General features: G+C 45.0%; 1 protein-coding gene across 2 annotated transcripts; it reads right to left on the reverse strand.

Moving 5' to 3' along the window:
• Window positions 1-7,428: 7,428 nt before the first annotated feature.
• vipas39 (VPS33B interacting protein, apical-basolateral polarity regulator, spe-39 homolog) lies at window positions 7,429-15,540 on the reverse strand. 2 transcript variants are annotated; one of them, XM_069687330.1, is made up of 19 exons: window positions 15,483-15,540; window positions 14,958-15,050; window positions 14,357-14,462; window positions 14,138-14,275; window positions 13,970-14,008; window positions 13,735-13,799; window positions 12,725-12,781; window positions 12,464-12,556; window positions 12,332-12,365; window positions 12,059-12,161; window positions 11,928-11,955; window positions 11,744-11,817; window positions 11,567-11,642; window positions 10,171-10,305; window positions 9,903-9,944; window positions 9,638-9,814; window positions 9,469-9,558; window positions 9,240-9,344; window positions 7,429-8,272 (listed from the first exon to the last, which is right to left on the reverse strand). In XM_069687330.1, the coding sequence occupies exons 2-19, from the start codon at window positions 15,048-15,050 to the stop codon at window positions 8,252-8,254; spliced, it is 1,476 nt and encodes a 491-aa protein (XP_069543431.1). In that variant the 5' UTR covers window positions 15,483-15,540; the 3' UTR covers window positions 7,429-8,251. The 2 variants fall into 2 exon arrangements, with proteins under 2 accessions (XP_069543431.1, XP_069543430.1); XM_069687329.1 differs by having other exon boundaries at window positions 7,430-8,272; window positions 14,958-15,089; window positions 15,483-15,528.
• Between the last annotated feature and the right edge of the window lie 6,792 nt (window positions 15,541-22,332).

Raw genomic sequence — 22,332 nt, forward strand, 5'->3', positions numbered from 1 at the left:
TGTACATTATCACCTGTAAACAATCACCTGTACACCATCGCCTGTACATTATCACCTGTACACCATCACCTGTACACCATCACCTGTGCATTATCACCTTTACACCATCACTTGTACATCACCACCAGTACATTATCACCTGTACACCATCACCTGTACATTATCACCTGTAAACAATCACCTGTACACCATCACCTGTACATTATCACCTGTACACCATCACCTGTACACCATCACCTGTGCATTATCACCTTTACACCATCACCTGTACATCACCACCAGTACATTATCACCTGTACACCATCACCTGTACACCATCACCTGTGCATTATCACCTTTACACCATCACCTGTACATCACCACCAGTACATTATCACCTGTACACCATCACCTGTACACTATCAACTGTTAACCATCACCTGTTAACCATCACCTGTACATTGTGACATTGGTGTCATGTTCGATCCGTGACGCTGGCGTCCTGACAGTCAGATGAAGTTCATCTTCACATTCAGATTAAATCTCTTTCTCAAGTGTCGACACGTTTCCACCCACAAACTGACAGTCAGCGTTTCTCTGACTGAGACTTCGCTTCCTGTGTGACACTCACAGGAAGTCCCCGCCACAACAGCCTTACGTTTTGATTCATGGAGTCTGAAACAGACCAAAGGAAACCGGCTCAGATCTGATCAGTTTGTTTGGCTCAGAAAATGTTGATGTGAAAATAAAGTGTGCGTGGAGCCACGGCCGTCGGTCAGTCGTAGTTTTCACACAATAACTCTATTAAAGTTTGTTTTGTTTTTTACTCCTTCAGGAACAAACGAGTCATCTGGACAGTGAAACGTTCGGTCTGAACGGTTTCTGTTTGGCTGCTTCAGTCATCCAATAAGAGTTCAGAATCTCAAATTTAAACTATTTCTGTCAGCCTGTTATTTTCAAAAAAAAAGAGACTAAAGTCCTATGATGCTCTCTGGTCCCCTTTGTTCTAATGTTCTTTGTTTCTCTGCTGCCCTCTGATTGATTGTTTGCACTCTGACCTCATTACATCCAGGTAATCATCCGCACTTCACATCACATTAATGTACAGAAACTAATCTGCTCACCTCGCTGCTCTTCAGTTATTTCACCTGCTGCTCCCGCTCACACCTTCACCTGCTCACATTACTCGTATGTATAAAACCCTATTGACTGCACGGATCACTCAAGGCCGAAGTATACCACCGTGTGCTTCATCATACTATCACTGATTATTTTCTAAAGATAAACAGGAAATAAAGAATCGGACATTTAATTTCACAAAACAAACGTTTCTTTAGTTTTCCTGTTGATCCTCCACAAACTAACTTATTTCTATCGGTCTGTATCAACACTCATTTCATATTTATTTGTACATAAAATCATTAACATTGATTCAAGTATCCAAAGATGATCTTTAATCTGGTTATCATTCACTCAAAACATTCTCTTGATTTATGAACGAACTTTGTGTTAATTTGACGTCATCATTAATCAAGTTTTAGATTCTGGTTCGAGTTATTGAGTAAAATAGAATCGATCAATTGAATATCGAATAGAATCACAGCAGGAACATGACGAGAGAGGGAAAAACTCACCGCTGTCTCGCGCATCGCCGTCTGTCTGCTCGCGCGCTCTGACTCTAAATGAAGCGATGAGACGTGACGAGAGTAACACTGGGGCGGGTCACGTGACAATACACTACAGCAAGATCATAATTTATTCATCCGCAATTTTTAATTCATCCCGTCATCATTTATTCATCAGGCTCCTGAAAAAATCAAAACAACTATGAGACAGAAAAACATCAATAATCTGACGGCAGGTCCCTGAACGCACCGCACTGAGTGACGTCACATGAGACGCGTTCACAAAATATCAGAAGAAACGACCTCCCCCTCCTCCCCCTCCTCCTCCTCTCGACCTCCCCCTCCTCCTCCTCCTCCTCCTCCTCCTCTCGACCCCCTCCTCTCGACCTCTGCTGGAGTGAACTCCTTGGTCGGTGGGCCGCCCCCCGTGCCAGACTTATCTTCACTACAATCATAGAGACATAAAACATGTCAGCAGATCGATCCACCTCATGTGTACATTGTTATCAATAATCAAGTCACTGAGCAGCCGGCAGAATGTTCTTGTGTTTTTGTTCTTGTGGTGAGCGTATTGCGTCAGGTGAGCGTATTGCGTCATTACGTCATTTCCTGTTTTCTCGCTGCTACTGTGTTGTCCTGTGCTGTTTGTAGCTGCTGCTAGAGCTCGAGCTAAATCAATTAATCTGCTGTAGTTATCATCACTGTGGTTATTCAGCTGCTGTGTACTTAAACAGACACTAGTTTTCATCAAGCACTCTCGTTGTTGCATTAGCGTCATATCTGCTAAACCCTTAACTTTATACTCGCTTAGCCGTTAGCTTAGCAGCTAGCTTAATCAATTGAAATGTCTTCTCCTTCTCCCTCCTGCTCTCCTGATCTGCCCTGTTCGGTGTGTCAGATGTTTAGCTCTACCTCGACCTCCTTTACGGATAAGGGTACTTGTATGAAATGTAGTATTTTTGGAGCTATGGAGGCGAGGATCACGGAATTAGAGACGCGGCTCCGCACCTTGGAAAACCAAGCATCGCTAGCTGCTGTAATCAGCAGCAAGCCCCCAGGGCCAGTAGCCGGTGCGGGCCGACCTAGCGTAGCTTCTCCCCCGGCAACTCCCGAGCAGCCGGGATGCAGTGGCTGGGTTACTCTCAGAGGGAAGCATAGCCGCAAGACGAAGCACACGGTTCACCACCAACCACTTCACGTTTCGAACAAGTTTTCCCCACTCAGCGACACACCCGCTGAGAAACCAACTCTGGCTATTGGCAGCTCCATAGTCAGAAACGTGAAGTTAGCGAAGCCAGCGGCCATAGTGAAATGTAGTCCTGGGGCCAGAGCGGGCGACATCGAGTCCAATTTAAAACTGCTGACAAAGGATAATCGTAAATTTGATAAGATTGTAATTCATGTCGGCGTTAATGACTCCCGGTTACGTCAATCGGAAGTCACTAAAATTAATGTTGAGTCGGTGTGTGCATTTGCAAAGACGATGTCGGACTCCGTAGTTTTCTCTGGACCCCTGCCCAATCTGACGAGTGATGACATGTATAGCTGCATGTCATCATTCAACCGCTGGCTGTCGAGGTGGTGCCCAGCAAACGATGTGGGCTTCATAGATAACTGGCAGACATTCTGGGGAAAGCCTGGTCTGATCGGAAGAGACGGCATTCATCCCACTTTGGATGGTGCAGCTCTTTTGTCTCATAATATGGCTAAGTTTGTTAGTCGTAAAACCTGACAAACCAGAGCTGAGACCAGGAGGCAGAGCTGTAGTCCTACACACTCCTCTGAGCTTCCCTGTGAGCAGTTTCCCAGCCACAATGTTCATGTTATAGAGACTGTGTCTGCCCCCCAACCCAGGCCTTTTATTACAGTTAATTCAAACTCAAATAAAAAAGGAGTAAATCAAAACAATTTAATAAAAATTAAAACAACAACCAAAGTTATGCCAAAAAATATGAGAATTAAATGTGGTGTGTTAAATATCAGATCCCTGTCATCTAAAGCTCTATTAGTGAACGACCTGATATCAGATGATCATATTGATTTACTCTCTCTAACTGAGACTTGGCTGTGTCAGGAAGAATATGTCAGCTTCAATGAATCCACTCCTCCCAGTCATCTTAATACTCATACTCCTCGAGACACTGGTCGAGGTGGTGGAGTGGCAGCTATCTTCAGTTCTAGTCTTCTAATCAACCCTCGACCCAAACTTAGTTTCAGCTCTTTTGAAAGCCTTGTTCTGAGTTTTTCACACCCAGCCTGTAAAACTTTACAGCCTGTTTTATTTGTGATAGTATACCGCCCTCCTGGCGCATACTCTGATTTTCTAACTGAATTCTCAGAGTTTTTATCAGATTTAGTCCTGAGTTCAGATAAAATAATTATTGTAGGGGACTTCAATATTCATGTAGATGTTGATAATGATAGTCTTAGCATGGCATTTATGTCCCTTTTGGACTCTATTGGTTTCACTCAGAGTGTAAACCAGCCTACTCACCGCTTTAACCACACCCTCCACCTTGTTCTAGCTTATGGCCTTGAAACCGAAAACTTAATTGTCTTCCCACAAAATCCTCTTTTATCAGATCACTATTTAGTAACATTCGATGTCCTATTAACCGACTACTCTCCAGTTAACAAACATGTACTCACAAGATGTTTGTCTGATAGGACTGTAGCTAAATTTAATGAAACAATTCTTTACCACATCTGTTTCCTACAGAAAGCTCTGATGCTAATGTTAGTCCCTCTCAGCTTGATCAGTTTGTTGATAGTCCTGCAGGTTTGCTGAGAAGTACTCTAGACTCGATTGCCCCCTTAAAGAAGAAGATTATTAAACGACAGAGGCTAGCTCCATGGTATGACTCAGAAACTCGTAACTTGAAGCAAATGTCGCGTAAATTTGAAAGAATGTGGCGATCCACCAAAACAGAAGAGTCTCGTTTACTCTGGCAAAATAGTCTTAATAAATACAGGAAGGCCCTACGGCATGCTCGAGGTGTCTACTACTCCTCCCTCATAGAAGAACATAAAAACAATCCCAGGTACCTTTTCAGCACTGTAGCCAGGCTGACAGAGAGTCACAGCTCCACTGAGCCAAGTATTCCTATAGGCCTCAGCAGTGATGATTTCATGAGCTTCTTTAAGGACAAAATCCTAAAGATTAGAGACTCTGTAACCTCCTGCCGTTACCTGGTGCAGATGTATCTTTGGAAACTGCTCAAAAACCTGATGTTCACACTGTTTTTCTCCAGGTGACCTTCCTGAGCTTAATTCTCTGATATCTTCGTCTAAACCATCAACCTGTCTTTGAGACCCGATTCCAACCAAGCTGCTTCAGGAAGTCTTTCCCTCAATTAGCACTTCTTTACTAGATATGATCAATATGTCTTTATCGACGGGCTATGTACCCCAGCCTTTTAAACTAGCTGTAATTAAGCCACTTCTTAAAAAGCCTACCCATGATTCAGGCACCTTAGCTAACTATAGACCTATATCTAACCTTCCTTTTATCTCAAAGATCCTTGAGAAAGCAGTCGCTAATCAATTATGTGACTTTCTTCATAACAACAGTTTATTTGAGGACTTTCAGTCAGGATTTAGAGTCCACCACAGCACTGAGACAGCACTGAGAGTTTCAAATGATCTACTTCCTGCTTCAGACAGAGGACTTCTCTCTGTACTCGTCCTGTTAGATCTTAGTGCCGCTTTCGACACGATAGACCATCACATCCTGTTACAGAGACTAGAACAGCTAATGTTCATTACAGGATCTGCACTAAGTTGGTTTAAATCTTATCTATCAGATCGATCTCAGTTTGTTAATGTTCATGATGTGTCCTCTATGCAAACCAAAGTTAGTCATGGAGTTCCACAAGGTTCTGTGCTCCGACCGATTCTTTTTACCTTATATATGCTTCCTCTGGGTAATATCATGAGGAAACATTCCATTAATGTTCATTGTTATGCAGATGATACTCAATTATACTTATCTATGAAGCCAGATGAAACCAATCAGCTATCTAAACTAGAAGCATGCCTTAAGGACATAAAGATCTGGATGACTAGAAATTTTCTGCTACTTAATTCAGACAAAACTGAAGTTATTGTGCTCGGCCCAAAACACCTCAGAGACTCTTTCTCTAATGATATAGCTGCCCTAGATGGCATCAGCCTGGCATCCAGCACTACTGTTAGGAATCTGGGAGTTCTGTTTGATCAGGATATGTCCTTCATCTCCCACATAAAACAAATATCAAGGACAGCCTTCTTTCATCTTCACAACAAACATCAGACACATCTTGTCTCAAAACGATGCAGAAAAACTAGTCCATGCATTCGTTACTTCCAGGTTGGATTATTGTAACTCGTTACTATCAGGCTGCCCTAATAAGTCACTAAAAACTCTGCAGCTGGTACAAAATGCTGCAGCACGTGTGCTGACAAGAACTAGGAAGAGAGATCACATCTCTCCTGTATTAGCCTCTCTGCACTGGCTTCCTGTAAAATCTAGAATAGAATTTAAAATCCTTCTTCTTACTTACAAAGCTCTTAATGGTCAGGCACCATCATATCTTAAAGAGCTCATAGTGCCATATTACCCCTCTAGAACATTGCGCTCCCAGGATGCAGGCCTGCTTGTGGTACCTAAAGTCTCTAAGAGTAGTGTTGGAGGTAGAGCCTTCAATTACCAGGCCCCCCTCCTCTGGAACAATCTACCAGTCAAGGTCCGGGAGGCAGACACCCTCTCTTCTTTTAAGAGTAGACTTAAAACTTTCCTCTTTGATAAAGCTTATAGTTAGGGCTGGCTCAGGCTGGGACCAGCCCAGAGTTATGCTGCTATAGGTTTAGACTGCCGGGGGGATCTGACACACCAAGCTTCTCTCTCTCTCTCTCTCTCTCTGACTCTCTCTCTCTGACTCTCTCTCTCTCTCTCTGACTCTCTCTCTCTCTCTCTCTCTCTCTCTGACTCTCTCTCTCTCTCTCTCTGTCATATTAATGCAGCTCATTAACTCCGTATCTTCTGGTCCCATTAACATTACTAACCACATATCTTCCCGGGAGTTCTTGTGCTCCCTTGTCTTGAAGGTTCCTGAGGATCGTTGCTGCAGACCACCTGCTGCTGTGGACCTGCTCGACTGCAACACCTACTAACATCAGTCTTCCCCATAGTATCATTATTGTTGCTGCTAATGCTAATAGTAGACCTGTTGACTTCAACTGTTACAATTACGATTACCTCAGCCTTTATCATTACTCTGCTTCTCTCGCTAATTTATTTATTTATTTATTTAGCCAATCTTCACCCTAGTCTACCACTATTATTGGCATTGTAACCATAAGTATGTGTCTGTTGTTGTTCATGTAACAAGGACATATGTTGTTGTGGTAACAAGAACATATGTTGTTGTTGCTCTCTTTGCCTGTCTCTATCCTGCATCTCCTTCTATCCCATTTTCGGCCCATCCAGTCGAGGCAGATGGCTGTTCAACATGAGTCTGGTTCTGCTCGAGGTTTCTGCCTGTTAAAAGGAAGTTTTTCTGCCAATGTGCCGAATTGCTAAGTGCTACTCATGGTGATTCATGTTGGGCCTCTCTTTAAATAACTTAACAAAGAGTCGGTCTAGACCTGCTCTTTCTGTAAAGTGTCTCGAGATAACCCTGGTTATGATTTGGCGCTATACAAATAAAATTTGATTGATTGATTGATTGATTTTAATTTTGACTTGCTGCCAGGTCCGTTTGTGGCCGACAAGTTTGTTCTTAATGAATGATCGATAAATACATACAATACAAAAACCATAAGATAGATAAATAGATTAAATAAAGTGGACAGAATAAATAGACACACATTGTGGATAATAGTTTGCAATTTTAATGATAATCTGAGTAACATGCAAAACGTACAGCTGTTAACGATTGGAAAAGTAACTCCTTTAGTTGTAAGGATGACAGTCTCAGTGGAGCACGGTTTATTAACTGCACATTGTCGCTCTGCTTACACATTCAGCCGGCCCGCTGCACTCTGCCAGGCTTTCTCTCGTTCTTTAATTATAGCAGCTGTGTTTCCTTTTTCTAAGTATGTGTTTCATTTCTTCGTATATCTCCATGAGGAGCTGCTGTTCTGCTCATGAAAAGTATGATGCACGAGTCTTGTCCATTTTTCCATCCGTGATGGACAGAGGAGAGAGAGGGGGCATAACTCTGGGCTGGTCCCAGCCTGAGCCAGGCCTAACTATAAGCTTTATCACAGAGGAAAGTTTGAACTCTTAAAAGAAGAGAGGGTGTCTGCCTGATAATTGAAGGAGGCTCTACCTCCTACACTGCTCTTCTCCTCCATATCCTCCCCTCATCTGCCTCCTCCTTACACCCCCCCCCCCCCCCGTCCTTAAGCAGTAAGAGGCTTCAGTTCTAATTTTTAGTTTTAATCTTTTATTTCTTTCTTTCATATAAAAACATTTCAGGATGTTGAATCGATGACTCAGCAAAAAAAGAAGCCCCTCCCACTCCGTGCTTTTGGGGCTGTGTCAAACAACAATCCCCCAGCTGTAAGCTGATTGAACTTCCTGTTGTCACGGTGATGGAGGCTCATTCACCATGCAGGAAGCTTCCTGTATTCTTTCAAAATAAAAGTCTTTGGTTGACGGATCGTCAGTTCTTCCAGCGGATTTGCTGTAAGAGAAGAAGAAGTTCAGTCGGGTCCTCCTCCTCCTCCTCCTCCTGCTGTCCCCCACACCCCTCTCCTCCTCCTCCTCCTCCTGCCGTACCCCACACCCCTCTCCTCCTCCTCCTCCTCCTCCTCCACCTGCTGTCCCCCACACCCCTCTCCTCCTCCTCCTCCTCCTCCTGCCGTACCCCACACCCCTCTCCTCCTCCTCCTCCTCCAGCCGTCCCCCACACCCCTCTCCTCCTCCTGCTCCCCCCCTCCTCATGTCCCCCACACCCCTCTCCTCCTCCTGCTGCCGTCCCCCACACCCCTCTCCTCCTCCTCCTCCAGCCGTCCCCCACACCCCTCTCCTCCTCCTCCTCCTGCTGCCGTCCCCCACACCCCTCTCCTCCTCCTCCTCCTGCTGCCGTCCCCCACACCCCTCTCCTCCTCCTGCCCCCCCCTCCTCATGTCCCCCACACCCCTCTCCTCCTCCTCCTCCTGCTGCCGTCCCCCACACCCCTCTCCTCCTCCTCCTGCTGTCCCCCACACCCCTCTCCTCCTCCTCCTCCTCCTCCTCCTCCTCCTGCTGCTGTCCCCCACACCCCTCTCCTCCTCCTCCTCCTGCTGCCGTCCCCCACACCCCTCTCCTCCTCCTCCTGCTGACCCCCACCCCTCTCCTCCTCCTCCTCCTCCTCCTCCTGCTGCTGTCCCCCACACCCCTCTCCTCCTCCTCCTGCTGTCCCCCACACCCCTCTCCTCCTCCTCCTCCTGCTGTCCCCCACACCCCTCTCCTCTTCCTCCTCCTCCTCCTGCCGTACCCCACACCCCTCTCCTCCTCCTCCTGCCGTCCCCCACCCTCCTCTCCTCCTCCTCCTCCTCCTCCTCCTCCTACTGCTGTCCCCCACACCCCTCTCCTCCTCCTCCTCCTCCTGCTGCTGTCCCCCACACTCATCTCCTCCTCCTCCTCCTCCTCCTCTTCCTCCTCCTCACCGGGTTGTTGAGCAGCTCCTCGATCCTTTTCTCCTCTGCTGATCCTCTCTCCACCTTCCCCCGGTATCCCAGCAACAGCTGCCGGTCTTTCAGGTCCCTGTACGTCTGATTGGCCCAAATACACGTGACATCACAGGAGTCCATGACATCATAAACACAGCAGGTGTCAGGTGTGTTTGATGGTTGTGATTGGTTAAAGCTTGTTAATGTAAAACATTGTGATTCTCACGTTGATGACGATGTCGTGACATTTATGTTTCTGAGCCAAACTGATCCTCAGCTCGCCGTCCTCCACCAGCGCCAGGTAGGTCTGCAGCACCTTTCAATCACATCGCACATGTCCAATATACACCTGTCAGCCATTATACACACCTGTCTAATGTGTTGTCTCACCTCACCTGTGTGGGGGCAGAGTTTTTCTGCAGGATGTCAACCACTCGGTGGAAGCTGAGCGGAGATTTCTTCCTGGTGAAGCCGAGCCAGTTCCTGCTGGTGAACAGAGCGTCCACATCTAACCACGCCTTCAGCTTCGCCCGCGCTGCCAACGCCGTCACAAAATACTGCTTCTCCGAAATCTGAGGTCAAAGGTCACCAGCCGTTTGTAAGTGACAAGAAGGTCAAGTTTAATTTGTTTATACACGTCAACAACTGAACCAGTCTCACCTTAAAAGTCTGACGGATGTTCAACGGACTGCTGTAGGTCCCCTGAGAACAAAAGGAAACCTGGTTCAACTAAACTACAGTTGAGAGACTGGTTTAGTTAAACTCAGACTAACCTCAGACCGGTTTAGTTAAACTCAGACTAACCTCAGACCGGTTTAGTTAAACTCAGACTAACCTCAGACCGGTTTAGTTAAACTCAGACTAACCTCAGACCGGTTTAGTTAAACTCAGACTAACCTCAGACTGGTTTAACTAAGCTTAGACTAACCTCAGACTCATCGTAGTGGTAGAAACAGCAGTAGTACAGCGTTGTAACTAACGGCATGTTAAGGATTGAAGCTCTTCTGGGAAACTTCTGGAAGATTTCCACCTTCCCACCGCGCTCATTCTGCCGATCAGTTGCCTGGCAATAAAATGGAGAGAAAATTCGGTTCAAACTGGAGTTAAACGGGGACAGTAAATGGGATAGTCCTGGTTTCTTCTGGGATTGCAAAGGAATTTAAACTGCTTGTAATCTTGAAGTCAAATGCATTCTGATTAAATTGAGTAAACTGGTGCAGGTGATGGGAAACAACAGATTGTAACACTCACCAGTAATGACTTTTAAGTATTTAAACCACGAGCTGTGAAGTCACTGGTAGATTAATTTTTTAAAATCCAGAATGAACCATCGTTGGATTGTTGAAGCTTCTCACTGACCATGGACGTAAAATAAGGTGTGAACTCTCTGTGCGGCTCACAGAACACTTCAGCCTAATGTAGTGCTTATGAGTTCACACAATCAACTCCTAAAGACAGGTCTCTGCACCGGTCCATGAGTGTGCTCTCTGCAGGAGGAAGTGTAACAATATAATAACACACTGACCTTGTGTTCTGTGACAGAAAAACTGAACGTGTTCGAAAGTCAAACTGCTTTAAACTGGGTCAAACTGGGTCAAACTGGGTCAAACTGGGTCAAACTGCTTTAAACTGCTTTAAACTGGGTCAAACTGGGTCAAACTGGGTCAAACTGCTTTAAACTGCTTTAAACTGGGTCAAACTGGGTCAAACTGGTTTAAACTGGGTCAAACTGGGTCAAACTGCTTTAAACTGGGTCAAACTGCTTTAAACTGCTTTAAACTGGGTCAAACTGCTTTAAACTGCTTTAAACTGGGTCAAACTGCTTTAAACTGCTTTAAACTGGGTCGAACTGGTTTAAACTGGTTTATACTGCTTTAAACTGCTTTAAACTGGGTCAAACTGGTTTAAACTGCTTTAAACTGGGTCAAACTGCTTTAAACTGGGTCAAACTGGGTCAAACTGCTTTAAACTGGGTCAAACTGCTTTAAACTGCTTTAAACTGGGTCAAACTGCTTTAAACTGCTTTAAACTGGGTCGAACTGGTTTAAACTGGTTTATACTGCTTTAAACTGCTTTAAACTGCTTTAAACTGGGTCAAACTGCTTTAAACTGGGTCAAACTGCTTTAAACTGGGTCGAACTGGTTTAAACTGGTTTATACTGCTTTAAACTGCTTTAAACTGGGTCAAACTGCTTTAAACTGGGTCAAACTGCTTTAAACTGCTTTAAACTGGGTCGAACTGGTTTAAACTGGTTTATACTGCTTTAAACTGCTTTAAACTGGGTCAAACTGGTTTAAACTGGGTGAAAGTCTTGGTCTTAGACCTCAATGATGATCTGTCTCTCCAGCAGGGTGTAGTGATCCTGGACGTGAGCCGAGTCCTCTGCAGAGAACGGGAGACTGGACAAAAACACATAATTGTTACAGTGATGTCACTGCTGACATCATCAGGTCATGACATCATGTGTCTGTAGACTAAATGATTTAAGTCACTCACTCACCTGAGGCAGCACTTCAGGAAGTCCCGCCTCTTGTTGTCATCAGGGATGCTCAGGTGTTCCTTATACTGGAGCAGCTGTTGCCATGGAAACAGACAGGAAATGACATCAGCTTCCTGTCAGTCTGAAGTATACTCCTGATACTTCTCTCGAGTACTTGGACTGTGTCGTAGTGTGTACTACGTACCGCCGCGTCCTCCGTCCTGCCCAGAGCTCTGAGGAGGAACAAAAGAAGAAACAACTGTTAACATTTAAACCAAGTAAGACCAGGTGAGACCAGGTGAACACACAGGCTCAGGTTCAGGTGTGAGCACAGACCTGAGCAGCTCCAGCAGCAGCCTCTGGTCTCTGGTCTCCGTCAGATACTGGATCAGGTGTCTCAAGGCCGTCTGTCTGGACTCCAGTTCTCGAAACAAAACCTCTGACAGGAAACACACAGCGAATCAGCACAAGAACCATAGCCAGAACTGATCCCAGACCAGCCAGGACCAGAACCAGGTCCAACCAGACCAAGACCAGGTCCAGCCAGACCACGTCCAACCAGACCACGAACAGTACAGTCAGACCCAGGGTCTGAACAAGCTGTCTCACCTTTATTCAGAGTCCTCTTTAAATAAATTAAGACCTGAAAGAGAAACAAACAGTGTGTTAAGCTGTTAGTGATGCTGTTGTTAATAAAGTCGACACATTGAAACTTATGATACAGATCATAAAGAGAGGTACAGCAGTGATGACGTTTCCATCGTGAGCGCTGACGGCAAAATCCAGCAGCAGCAGTTTGTCCTGAAGAGACCGGAACTTCTCCAGAGACACAGCCTGAAACACACACAGTACAAGTACACACTGATACTACAGTCACCAGACACACAGCCTGAAACACACACAGTACAAGCACACACTGATACTACAGTCACCAGACACACAGCCTGAAACACACACAGTACAGGTACACACTGATACTGCACAGACAGACAGGTTTGTTACCTTTCCCTGCTGCATTCTGTGGACTGTCTCCTCAGGCGACCAATCGCTGACATAATCCTGACATCAAACATAATGACATCATCTTTAGAACATCAGAAAAAAGACCAGATCTGTAACCACATTATCAGCATGTAACCACATTATCAGCCTGTATCCACATTATCAGCCTGTAACCACATTATCAGCCTGTAACCACATTATCAGCATGTAACCACATTATCAGCCTGTATCCACATTATCAGCCTGTAACCACATTATCAGCCTGTAACCACATTATCAGCCTGTAACTAGATTATCAGCCTGTAACCACATTATCAGCCTGTAACCACATTATCAGCATGTAACCACATTATCAGCCTGTAACTAGATTATCAGCCTGTAACCACATTATCAGCCTGTATCCACATTATCAGCATGTAACCACATTATCAGCCTGTATCCACATTATCAGCATGTAACCACATTATCAGCCTGTATCCACATTATCAGCATGTAACCACATTATCAGCCTGTAACCACATTATCAGCCTGTATCCACATTATCAGCATGTAACCACATTATCAGCCTGTAACCACATTATCAGCCTGTAACCACATTATCAGCCTGTAACTAGATTATCAGCCTGTAACCACATTATCAGCCTGTAACCACATTATCAGCCTGTAACTAGATTATCAGCCTGTAACCACATTATCAGCCTGTAACTAGATTATCAGCCTGTAACCACATTATCAGCCTGTAACTAGATTATCAGCCTGTAACCACATTATCAGCCTGTAACCACATTATCAGCCTGTAACCACATTATCAGCCTGTAACTAGATTATCAGCCTGTAACCACATTATCAGCCTGTAACCACATTATCAGCCTGTAACTAGATTATCAGCCTGTAACCACATTATCAGCCTGTAACTAGATTATCAGCCTGTAACCACATTATCAGCCTGTAACTAGATTATCAGCCTGTAACTAGATTATCAGCCTGTAACCACATTATCTTGACGTCACCTTGTATTCAGATTTGGGTTTTCGGAGTTCTGGAGCGTAGAGCCTGACAGACGAGTCACTGAGTGCTAAAACAGAAAAATATTCCCATCAGTCTGATACTGAACATCACACACACACACACACACACACACACACACACACACACACACACACACAGAGTCTTACTGGTTATAGGGTTAGCGGTAGCATACATGTAGCATCTCAGTTTACATACATTCACTCATTCGAGACTCACAGTCAGTGAAGGACTGAAAGTTTCCTCCTTTAGTTTTTCCTGCAGAGAAACAGATTCAGACTTTAGTCTTTGATCACCTGTCTCACCTGTACTCCTGTCTCACCCATTGCCTGTGTCACGTCTCACCTGTCCACTGTCCTCCCTGGCTGACCTGTCCCACTAACTCACCTTTGAACAGCGAGCTCAGAGAGTATCCAGAGTTGCTCTTGCTGAAGGTGGGCGTGTCTGTATTGATTTTGGGGAAGGCTGGCTCTCTGTCTGTCCTCTGATTGGATGCTGCCGTCTCTCTGACAGACCAGGAAATACCTGAGGACACACAGGAGATAATTTAACCCTGCAGCCAATCACAGCCCAGGATTCTGCTTCAGAGAAACAATGAGGTCTTACTTCCAACAGGCTCTCCGCTCCAGCTGACCTTCTCCACATCGTCTTCATCGTCGTCTTCCTCCACCAGGCGTCGGATGCTATTCACTGCCCGCTTCGACTCTTTCAACTACAAACACAAACATCTGCTGATGTCACAAAGGTAACCCCACACAGCTGTCTTTCAGTTCTTTACAGGTTCAGGTCTCTGAGGGTTCAGGTCTTTAAGGGTTCAGGTCTCTGAGGGTTCAGGTCTTTAAGGGTTCAGGTCTCTGAGGGTTCAGGTCTTTAAGGGTTCAGGTCTCTGAGGGTTCAGGTCTTTAAGGGTTCAGGTCTCTGAGGGTTCAGGTCTTAAAGGGTTCAGGTCTCTGAGGGTTCAGGTCTTTAATGGTTAGGTCTCTGAGGGTTCAGGTCTTTAAGGGTTCAGGTCTCTGAGGGTTCAGGTCTTTAAGGGTTCAGGTCTCTGAGGGTTCAGGTCTTTAAGGGTTCAGGTCTCTGAGGGTTCAGGTCTTAAAGGGTTCAGGTCTCTGAGGGTTCAGGTCTTTAATGGTTAGGTCTCTGAGGGTTCAGGTCTTTAAGGGTTCAGGTCTCTGAGGGTTCAGGTCTTTAAGGGTTCAGGTCTCACTCTGCTGAACTCGTCGTCTTCGTCATCAAAGGTGAAGGCTTTGAACTTGGAGCTGTTCCAGTAGTCCTCCTCGTCTGCTTTACTCTTCATCATCTGCACGAGCGTCACAGAGTGATGACAACTTTATTCAAACTGTCAACACAAACAAAGACAGATGAACACTGCAGTTGTTAGCTTTTACAGTTAGCTTGTGCTGCTGTTTACAGACGGGTTTGTTTTAAAACACCGATCGGCTCCTCCTGATGACGTCAGTCCGCTCTCACTCCCTCCTGTGACATTTATCTTGTATTTTCCGTGAATGTTTTAGTTTGTATCTGATGTGTATTTTTGTTTGTCGACAGCAGGAAGCTAATTTGCCTGCTAGCAGGCTAACAGATACGTCTACATTTAAACCGGATGCGACTAAGTGTTTCCCGCTGACAGACGGCAGAAAAAGTGACGTCATAATACGGATTAATACCCTGTACATCGATCAAACTGAAGTCCTTTAAAAACGTATAATCGATCATAACCTGCTGCGTTTACCTTCACCTGCTGCTGCTGCTGCTGCTGCTCTTCTTCTTCTTCTTCTTCTCTGGCTGAAGCTGAACGGCTTCCGGCCGCGCGAAGTCTACTGGGAGTTGTAGTTAACTGGAGCTGTGAAACAATTGTAAAACCAACTAAATGTTCCTAAGTGCTAGCCCTGGGGTCTGTTTCAAAAACGGGTTTAGTGAAACCCCGAGTTTGTTAACCCTGAAATGAGGGAAACTTCGGGGTGCCATTTCAGAAAGAGAGGTAACTTTAACTCTGAGTTGGTTACTATGGTAACTGTGTCTGTGAACCTCACCTGGTCGCGAGCAGGTTTTCTCAGACACTCAGAGTTTCGCTCCGTCTCCTCCCTCTAGAATATAAAACCCTCATTCACTTCCTCATTCATTCAGCCCGTCTCACGCGTGTGTTTGAGCGGTTACAAACTAAAAGAAGAAACGTTGCGTCTCTGTGCTGCTCTGACCGCTTTGCAAAAGTCTTTTATTATTATGATAAAAAAATCAAAAGACAAATCTGTGTCAAAGTCATCATTTTTAGATTTTCCACCACCACTGCCGAGAGCGCTCAGATAAGACGCCGTTAGTTATTGGATTTTTTTATTTATTTAAACTAACACATTCAGTTTAATCAACATGAATTATAATGTATGTGAAGTCAGCATCATGTTAGGGATAAAACTGATGCTCATTAAAACAGCCACTGAATGATATTTAATCTGTTTCATATTTAAAATCTGACTGAAGTGAGGTTCAGCCATGAGCCTGTTCTGCCTGAGCCGCACCTTTCAATGATGTTCTGCTGTTTTATTTTTAACTGCTTGATTGATCTGCTGTATGCTAATGTGAGGGATGCATACAGAGTCACACCCCTCCCCCCACTGGGGAAGTCTGATCACAACCTGGTTCACCTACAGCCACTGTACACCCCCCTGGTCCGAAAGCAGCCGGTAACAACTCGCTCCAGCAGGAGATGGTCCCCTGAGATGGAAAGTGCCCTGAGAGACTGTTACAACACCACAGACTGGGATGTGCTGATCAACCAGCATGATGAGGACATCGAGGGGCTGACACACTGTCTGACAGATTACCTGAACTTCTGTGCAGACGTGGTCTCCCCTGTTAAGACTGTCCGCTGTTACCCTAATAACAAGCCATGGGTAACGCGGGAAGTCAAAGCTGTCCTCAACATGAAGAAGGCTGCCTTCAGGAGCAGAGACAGGGAGGCCATGAAGGCAGCACAGCAGGAGGTGAAACACCGTGTGAGGGAAGCTAAGGACAGCTACAGGAGAAAGGTGGAGCAGAAGCTGAAGGAGAACAACATGAGGGAGGTCTGGGAAGGTGTGAGGACCATCACAGGTCACAACACAAAGACCAGAGCCGTGGGGGGGACAGTGGAGAGGGCGAACGAACTGAATGACTTTTTCAACAGGTTCAACCAACCCATGCCCCCCCCACCCCCACCCGCACTTCAGCCATCTCTCCTTCTTCCCACAACACACCTCCCCCCAGACACCACAGCACCTCCCTCCTCCTCCCCCTCCCCCCCCACCTCAACACAATCTCCACCTCACATCACCACAGACCAGGTCAGAGGACAGCTGAGGAAGCTCCGACCCAGGAAAGCAGCAGGCCCGGACAAGGTGTGTCCAAGACTTCTGAAGACCTGCGCTGCAGAACTGGGGGAACCACTACAACGGATCTTCAACCTCAGCCTGCAGCTAGGGAGAGTGCCCACCCTCTGGAAGACATCCTGCATTGTCCCGGTTCCTAAAAAGAACCGGCCCAGTGAGCTGAATGATTTCCGGCCGGTGGCACTCACTTCACACCTGATGAAGACGTTGGAGCGGCTCTTCCTCAGCCTCCTCAGACCCCAGGTGCAGCACGCCCAGGACAGCCTGCAGTTCGCCTACCAGCCAGGTGTTGGTGTGGAGGATGCCATCCTCTACCTACTACACCGAGTCCACTCCCATCTGGATAAGGAGAGAGGCACAGCGAGGATTCTCTTCTTGGACTTCTCCAGCGCCTTCAATACCATTCACCCCCCTATGCTTCGGGATAAATTGAACCGGATGGGAGTGGACCCCCACCTGGTGGCCTGGATATCCAACTACCTCACCGACAGGCCACAGTACGTCAGGCTGAAGGACACCACGTCTGACACTGTGGTCAGCAGCACTGGAGCCCCCCAGGGCACAGTGCTGGCCCCTCTTCTCTTCACCCTGTACACCTCGGACTTCTGTCACAACTCAGAGCTGTGTCACATACAGAAGTACGCCGATGACACAGCCATCGTTGGATGCATCAGGGACGACAGAGAGGAGGAGTATCGGAGTCTGGTGGGGGACTTTGCTGCTTGGTGCCGCACAAACCACCTAGAGCTCAACACCTCTAAGACAAAGGAGCTGGTCATAGACTTTGGGAGGTCCAGACCGAAGCCGAGACCAGTCCTACTAGAGGGAGCTGAGGTGGAGAGTGTGGACTCCTACAAATACCTCGGGCTGTGTCTGGACAACAAACTGGACTGGTCAACACACACCAGCCACCTGTACGGGAAGACACAAGGCAGGATGTACTTCCTAAGGAGACTGCGGTCTTTTAACATCTGCAGCAAACTGCTGCGGATGTTTTACCAGTCTGTGGTTGCCAGTGTCCTCTTTTACACTGTAGTGTGCTGGGGAGGCAGCACATCCAAGAAGGACACATCCAGACTGGATAAACTGATCAGGCGAGCCGGCTCTGTGATCGGCATGAAGCTGGACCCTCTGGTGACGGTGGCAGAGACAAGGACACTAAACAAACTGTTGGACATTATGGACAATGCCAGCCACCCTCTGCACACCGTCATCAGCAACCAGAGGAGCCTGTTCAGTGAGAGACTGCTCCTTCCAAAGTGCAGGACTAACCGACTGAAGAACTCCTTTGTCCCTCATGCCATCAGGCTGTACAACTCCTCACTTAGGGGGAGGAGGTAACAGGGACAGACTCTCTCACAAGCGGTAGCCACTAATTCAGCTCACAAAGTTAATAGTAGTTAACTTCTTTTATTCAATAGTAATATTTATTTATTTCTCAAAGGGTCATATGTGCAATAAAAATCTGTCAATGTGCAATAATCTCTCACCACAGTGCAATAACCTAATACCACAGTGCAATAACCTAATTTAGTTTAATTGAACTATTACCCACTGTTTACTTGTACATTTTCTAAGAGTGTATATTTTATATATTTTGTTATCTAATTTTGTACTTTTTTATATATATATATATATATCGATAGATATATATATTTTGATCTTTATTTTTTACCCTCTGTGTGCTGATTCTTTCCTATTGTATTGTACTGTATAAGCTGCTGGAGACTGAATTTCCCAGAGGGAGTCATCCCAAAGGGATCAATAAAGTTGAGTCTAAGTCTAAGTCTAAGTCTGCTTCCATGTACGTTTTTTTCTCCCGCTGCATTGCTCCTAAATTAATATACATTTTAGCTTCCGGTCGTGATGAAGTATTAAATAAACAGACCAGTTCAAACTGACGCGTTCACTCGAGCCGCTTCTCTCTCTTTTGCAGCTGCAGCCGTGTTACTTTATGTTTCTAAAAACATGCTCGTATTCGCTGAACGTCCGCGTGAGGATTTCGAGCTCCGCTGGTGTGACGTAGGAGGACCTCTTTTTGTGTACCGTTGCCATGGTGACTCGTGGTGTCGGGGCTCCATTAAGGCTGGCTTTTTACAGTCAGCGTGCACGCACTTAGCTCCGGCTGAACCTGCTCAGAGTTGATTGAACTAACTCTGATCAGCTGTTCTGGAACCAGAAAGCGACTTTCAGCTCAGAGTAAGTCAAACCACAGTCCGGGTTAGACTGAGGCTTTGTTGAACCTCATTTCTGAAACGGAACCCAGGACTGTTTGTAAAGTGTCTCGAGATAACTTTGGTTATGATATGGCGCTATACAAATAATATTTGATTGATTGATTGATAAAGCCGATAAACCCCTCTGTGTGTCCATGAATACAGTTAATAGCTGTGAATAAAATAAATAATAATATGATAAAAAAGATTACTCTATTTAAAGGAATAATAAATGATTGACTTTGAACTAACTTGTTTAATTTTCTTTTTCTTTGTCCAAAGTTGTTTAATAAAATGTTTGTAAAAGAAAATCAAATCAAATCAAATCAAACTTTATTTATAAAGCACCTTTCATGCAAAAAGAATGCAACACAAAGTGCTTCACAGAAAAATTTAAATCATATCACAAGAATTAAAAACAATTACAATAATACAAATACTGGAAACCTGCCCCTCCCGACCCCCCGCAGAGGCACACATACACTTTATCACACACACAGACAGACACACATGTACACGTATGTACATACACACTCACACACATACACTCACCCACCCACACGCACGCACTCAGGATAAAACATGGTAGAGAGACATGGCAGGACACTGAGGAACAGGTGAGGAAAACGCCACCTATGGGAGCCATCCGCATCGGGAGGGGTCACAGTCTACGCCTGCAGGGAGTGCCACCCACAGAGACCACCCCGACCCGGAAAGACCGGGATAGACTCCGCACAAGGTGCAGAGCCCCACGGTCCTCCGGGCCTGAGGGATCTCCAGGACGATGTCCCCGCGGGCAGACCAGACACACCTCCCAGTGTGGAGGGCTCCCATGAAGAAACACTGGAGCTAAAAAGTAAAAGGCTAAAGACAATAAGATAGGCTGAGATAAATGGAAGAAATAACATGATAAAGATAGAAAAAATAAGATAAAAGCAATAAAGTGCAAAAAGAATTAAGAATAAATCAATAAAAATATTAGATATTAAAAATTGAATAAAATAGTTAAAAGAACAGGATTAATCAGTTAAAAGCCGAGTTGAAAAAGTGAGTCTTGAGCTTCTTTTTAAAAACATCAACAGTCTCTGCGGTCCTGATGCTCTCCGGCAGGCTGTTCCACAAGCGTGGGCCACAGTCACTGAATGCTGCCTCACCGTGGGTTTTGGTTCTAACTTTAGGAATGACTAAAAGGCCGGTGCCGGAGGACCTCAGGGTCCGCGAGGGTTGATATGGTAAAAGCAGTTCATTAAAAATGTTGGGATCTAAATTGCTCTTCTTCAGAAGGGGCTTCACTACAGCCGTTTTGAAGGCAGCGGGGAAGACACCCGTCTGAAGAGAGCAATTCACTATATTTAAAATCTGTTCCTCGAAGAATCCATAAAATGTCTTTAAAAGTGATGTGGGAATTGGATCTAAAAGGCAGGTTGTTGGGTTTACCTGGGAGAAAACTCGACCAAGTGTCCCTGCATCAACCAGGACAAAACTCTCCAGTGTTTCCTCAGATAAAAGCGACTGTCCAGGTGTGATAAAAGTTACATTCTGATAAAAGACTGGATCTGATGTCGTCGATTTCACTTCTGAAGTGGTCTGCAAAGTCCTCGCAGAGGGCGTCTGTTGGTGACTCTGAGGATTTTTTAAAATTGGTGTTGGTTAAAAGATCGAAGGTGGAGAAAATAAATTTGGGGTTATTTTTGTTGTCTGTGATGAGTTTTGAGAAATGGGATATTCTCGCCTGTTTGACTGTTTTATTGTACGATTTGAGATGTTCACGAAATATCTGATAATGGACTGTGAGTTTATTTTTTCTCCACCTTCTCTCCGCACTCCTGCATTGTCTTTTCGATTTCTTAACTTCCTCATTTCTCCACGGGGGTAAAGGTTTTGTTTTTATTGTTTTTGTTAAAAGTGGAGCCACAGAGTCCAGAGCTGATTTCAATTTCCTGTTAAAATTGTCAGCAATAAAATCACCGGGTGCAGGTAAGATTTCAGCAGAGTGCTCTGTAAAATCTCGATAAAATTTGCAGCCACCTCAGAAGTTATGTAGCGTTTCCTCACTGTTCTCACCGGGGCCTCAATAGAAGAAATTACATTCAACACATTTTAATTCTTAGAATTTATTACATTTATTTATATACTGAACACTATCCTATAGATTTAGTTTAGATTAGATTTAGTTTAGATTAGATAGGTTTTTATCTGTATGTTTTATTTCCAGCATAGTTTTTTAGTAAAGTATTTAAAGTATTAATGTTTCATGTTTTACTTTGAAAGTCTTTACAGGAAGTAGTTTAATGACAGTGAGAGCTGAAGCTGGTTTCAGGTTTCAGCTCAATAGACTCACAGAAGACATTTGCTTTAACACTCAGGATACAAGTTCAGCAAGTACTGCAGTGATACTACAGTGAGGACAGCAGGAGCAACACAACCACTTACAGTTGAGTGTTATAGCAGTGTAATAACTTGTACTCCAGTCAGTAGTAGCAGTAGTACTTACAGCAGTACTTACAGCAGTACTGGCAGTAGCATTGACAGTACTCAGTACTTGTTGGTACCTGATGGCTAAATGGGGAGAAGGAGATCCACGATGGATCGTCGAGCAGAGAGCTGACGGCACCAACGTCAACAACTGGCACTGGTCTGTTTTTATTACTATTGTTGTTGTGGCTGTTCTTATTGTTGTTGTTGTTCCTATTTTTGTTGTTGTTATTCTTTACATCTTTTATTTATTTATTTCGAACATGTTTAAAATGACAACATAAAGAAAAATAACATTCAGGCAAATAATTATTTCTAAAGAGTCTCAGTTCATAACTGACGTCTGTTCGAAAGGGTGTAGGATGAAGTGAAAAACACGTACCTAGTCCTTCCCCTTTTTTCTATAAACTTTATCAATTCGGTCTAGGCCGAAGCATTCAAAATAACACTAAAGAATACAGATACCTATAGATAACCAGACAAAAAAAGTAACAACCAAATAATATTAATTACACAAGATACACAG

The sequence above is a fragment of the Semicossyphus pulcher genome, unplaced genomic scaffold (assembly GCF_022749685.1).
Source record: "Semicossyphus pulcher isolate SPU_LCO1_2020_fin unplaced genomic scaffold, fSemPul1.0.p SCAF_11, whole genome shotgun sequence".
In the NCBI taxonomy this organism is placed as follows: Eukaryota; Metazoa; Chordata; class Actinopteri; order Labriformes; family Labridae; genus Semicossyphus; species Semicossyphus pulcher.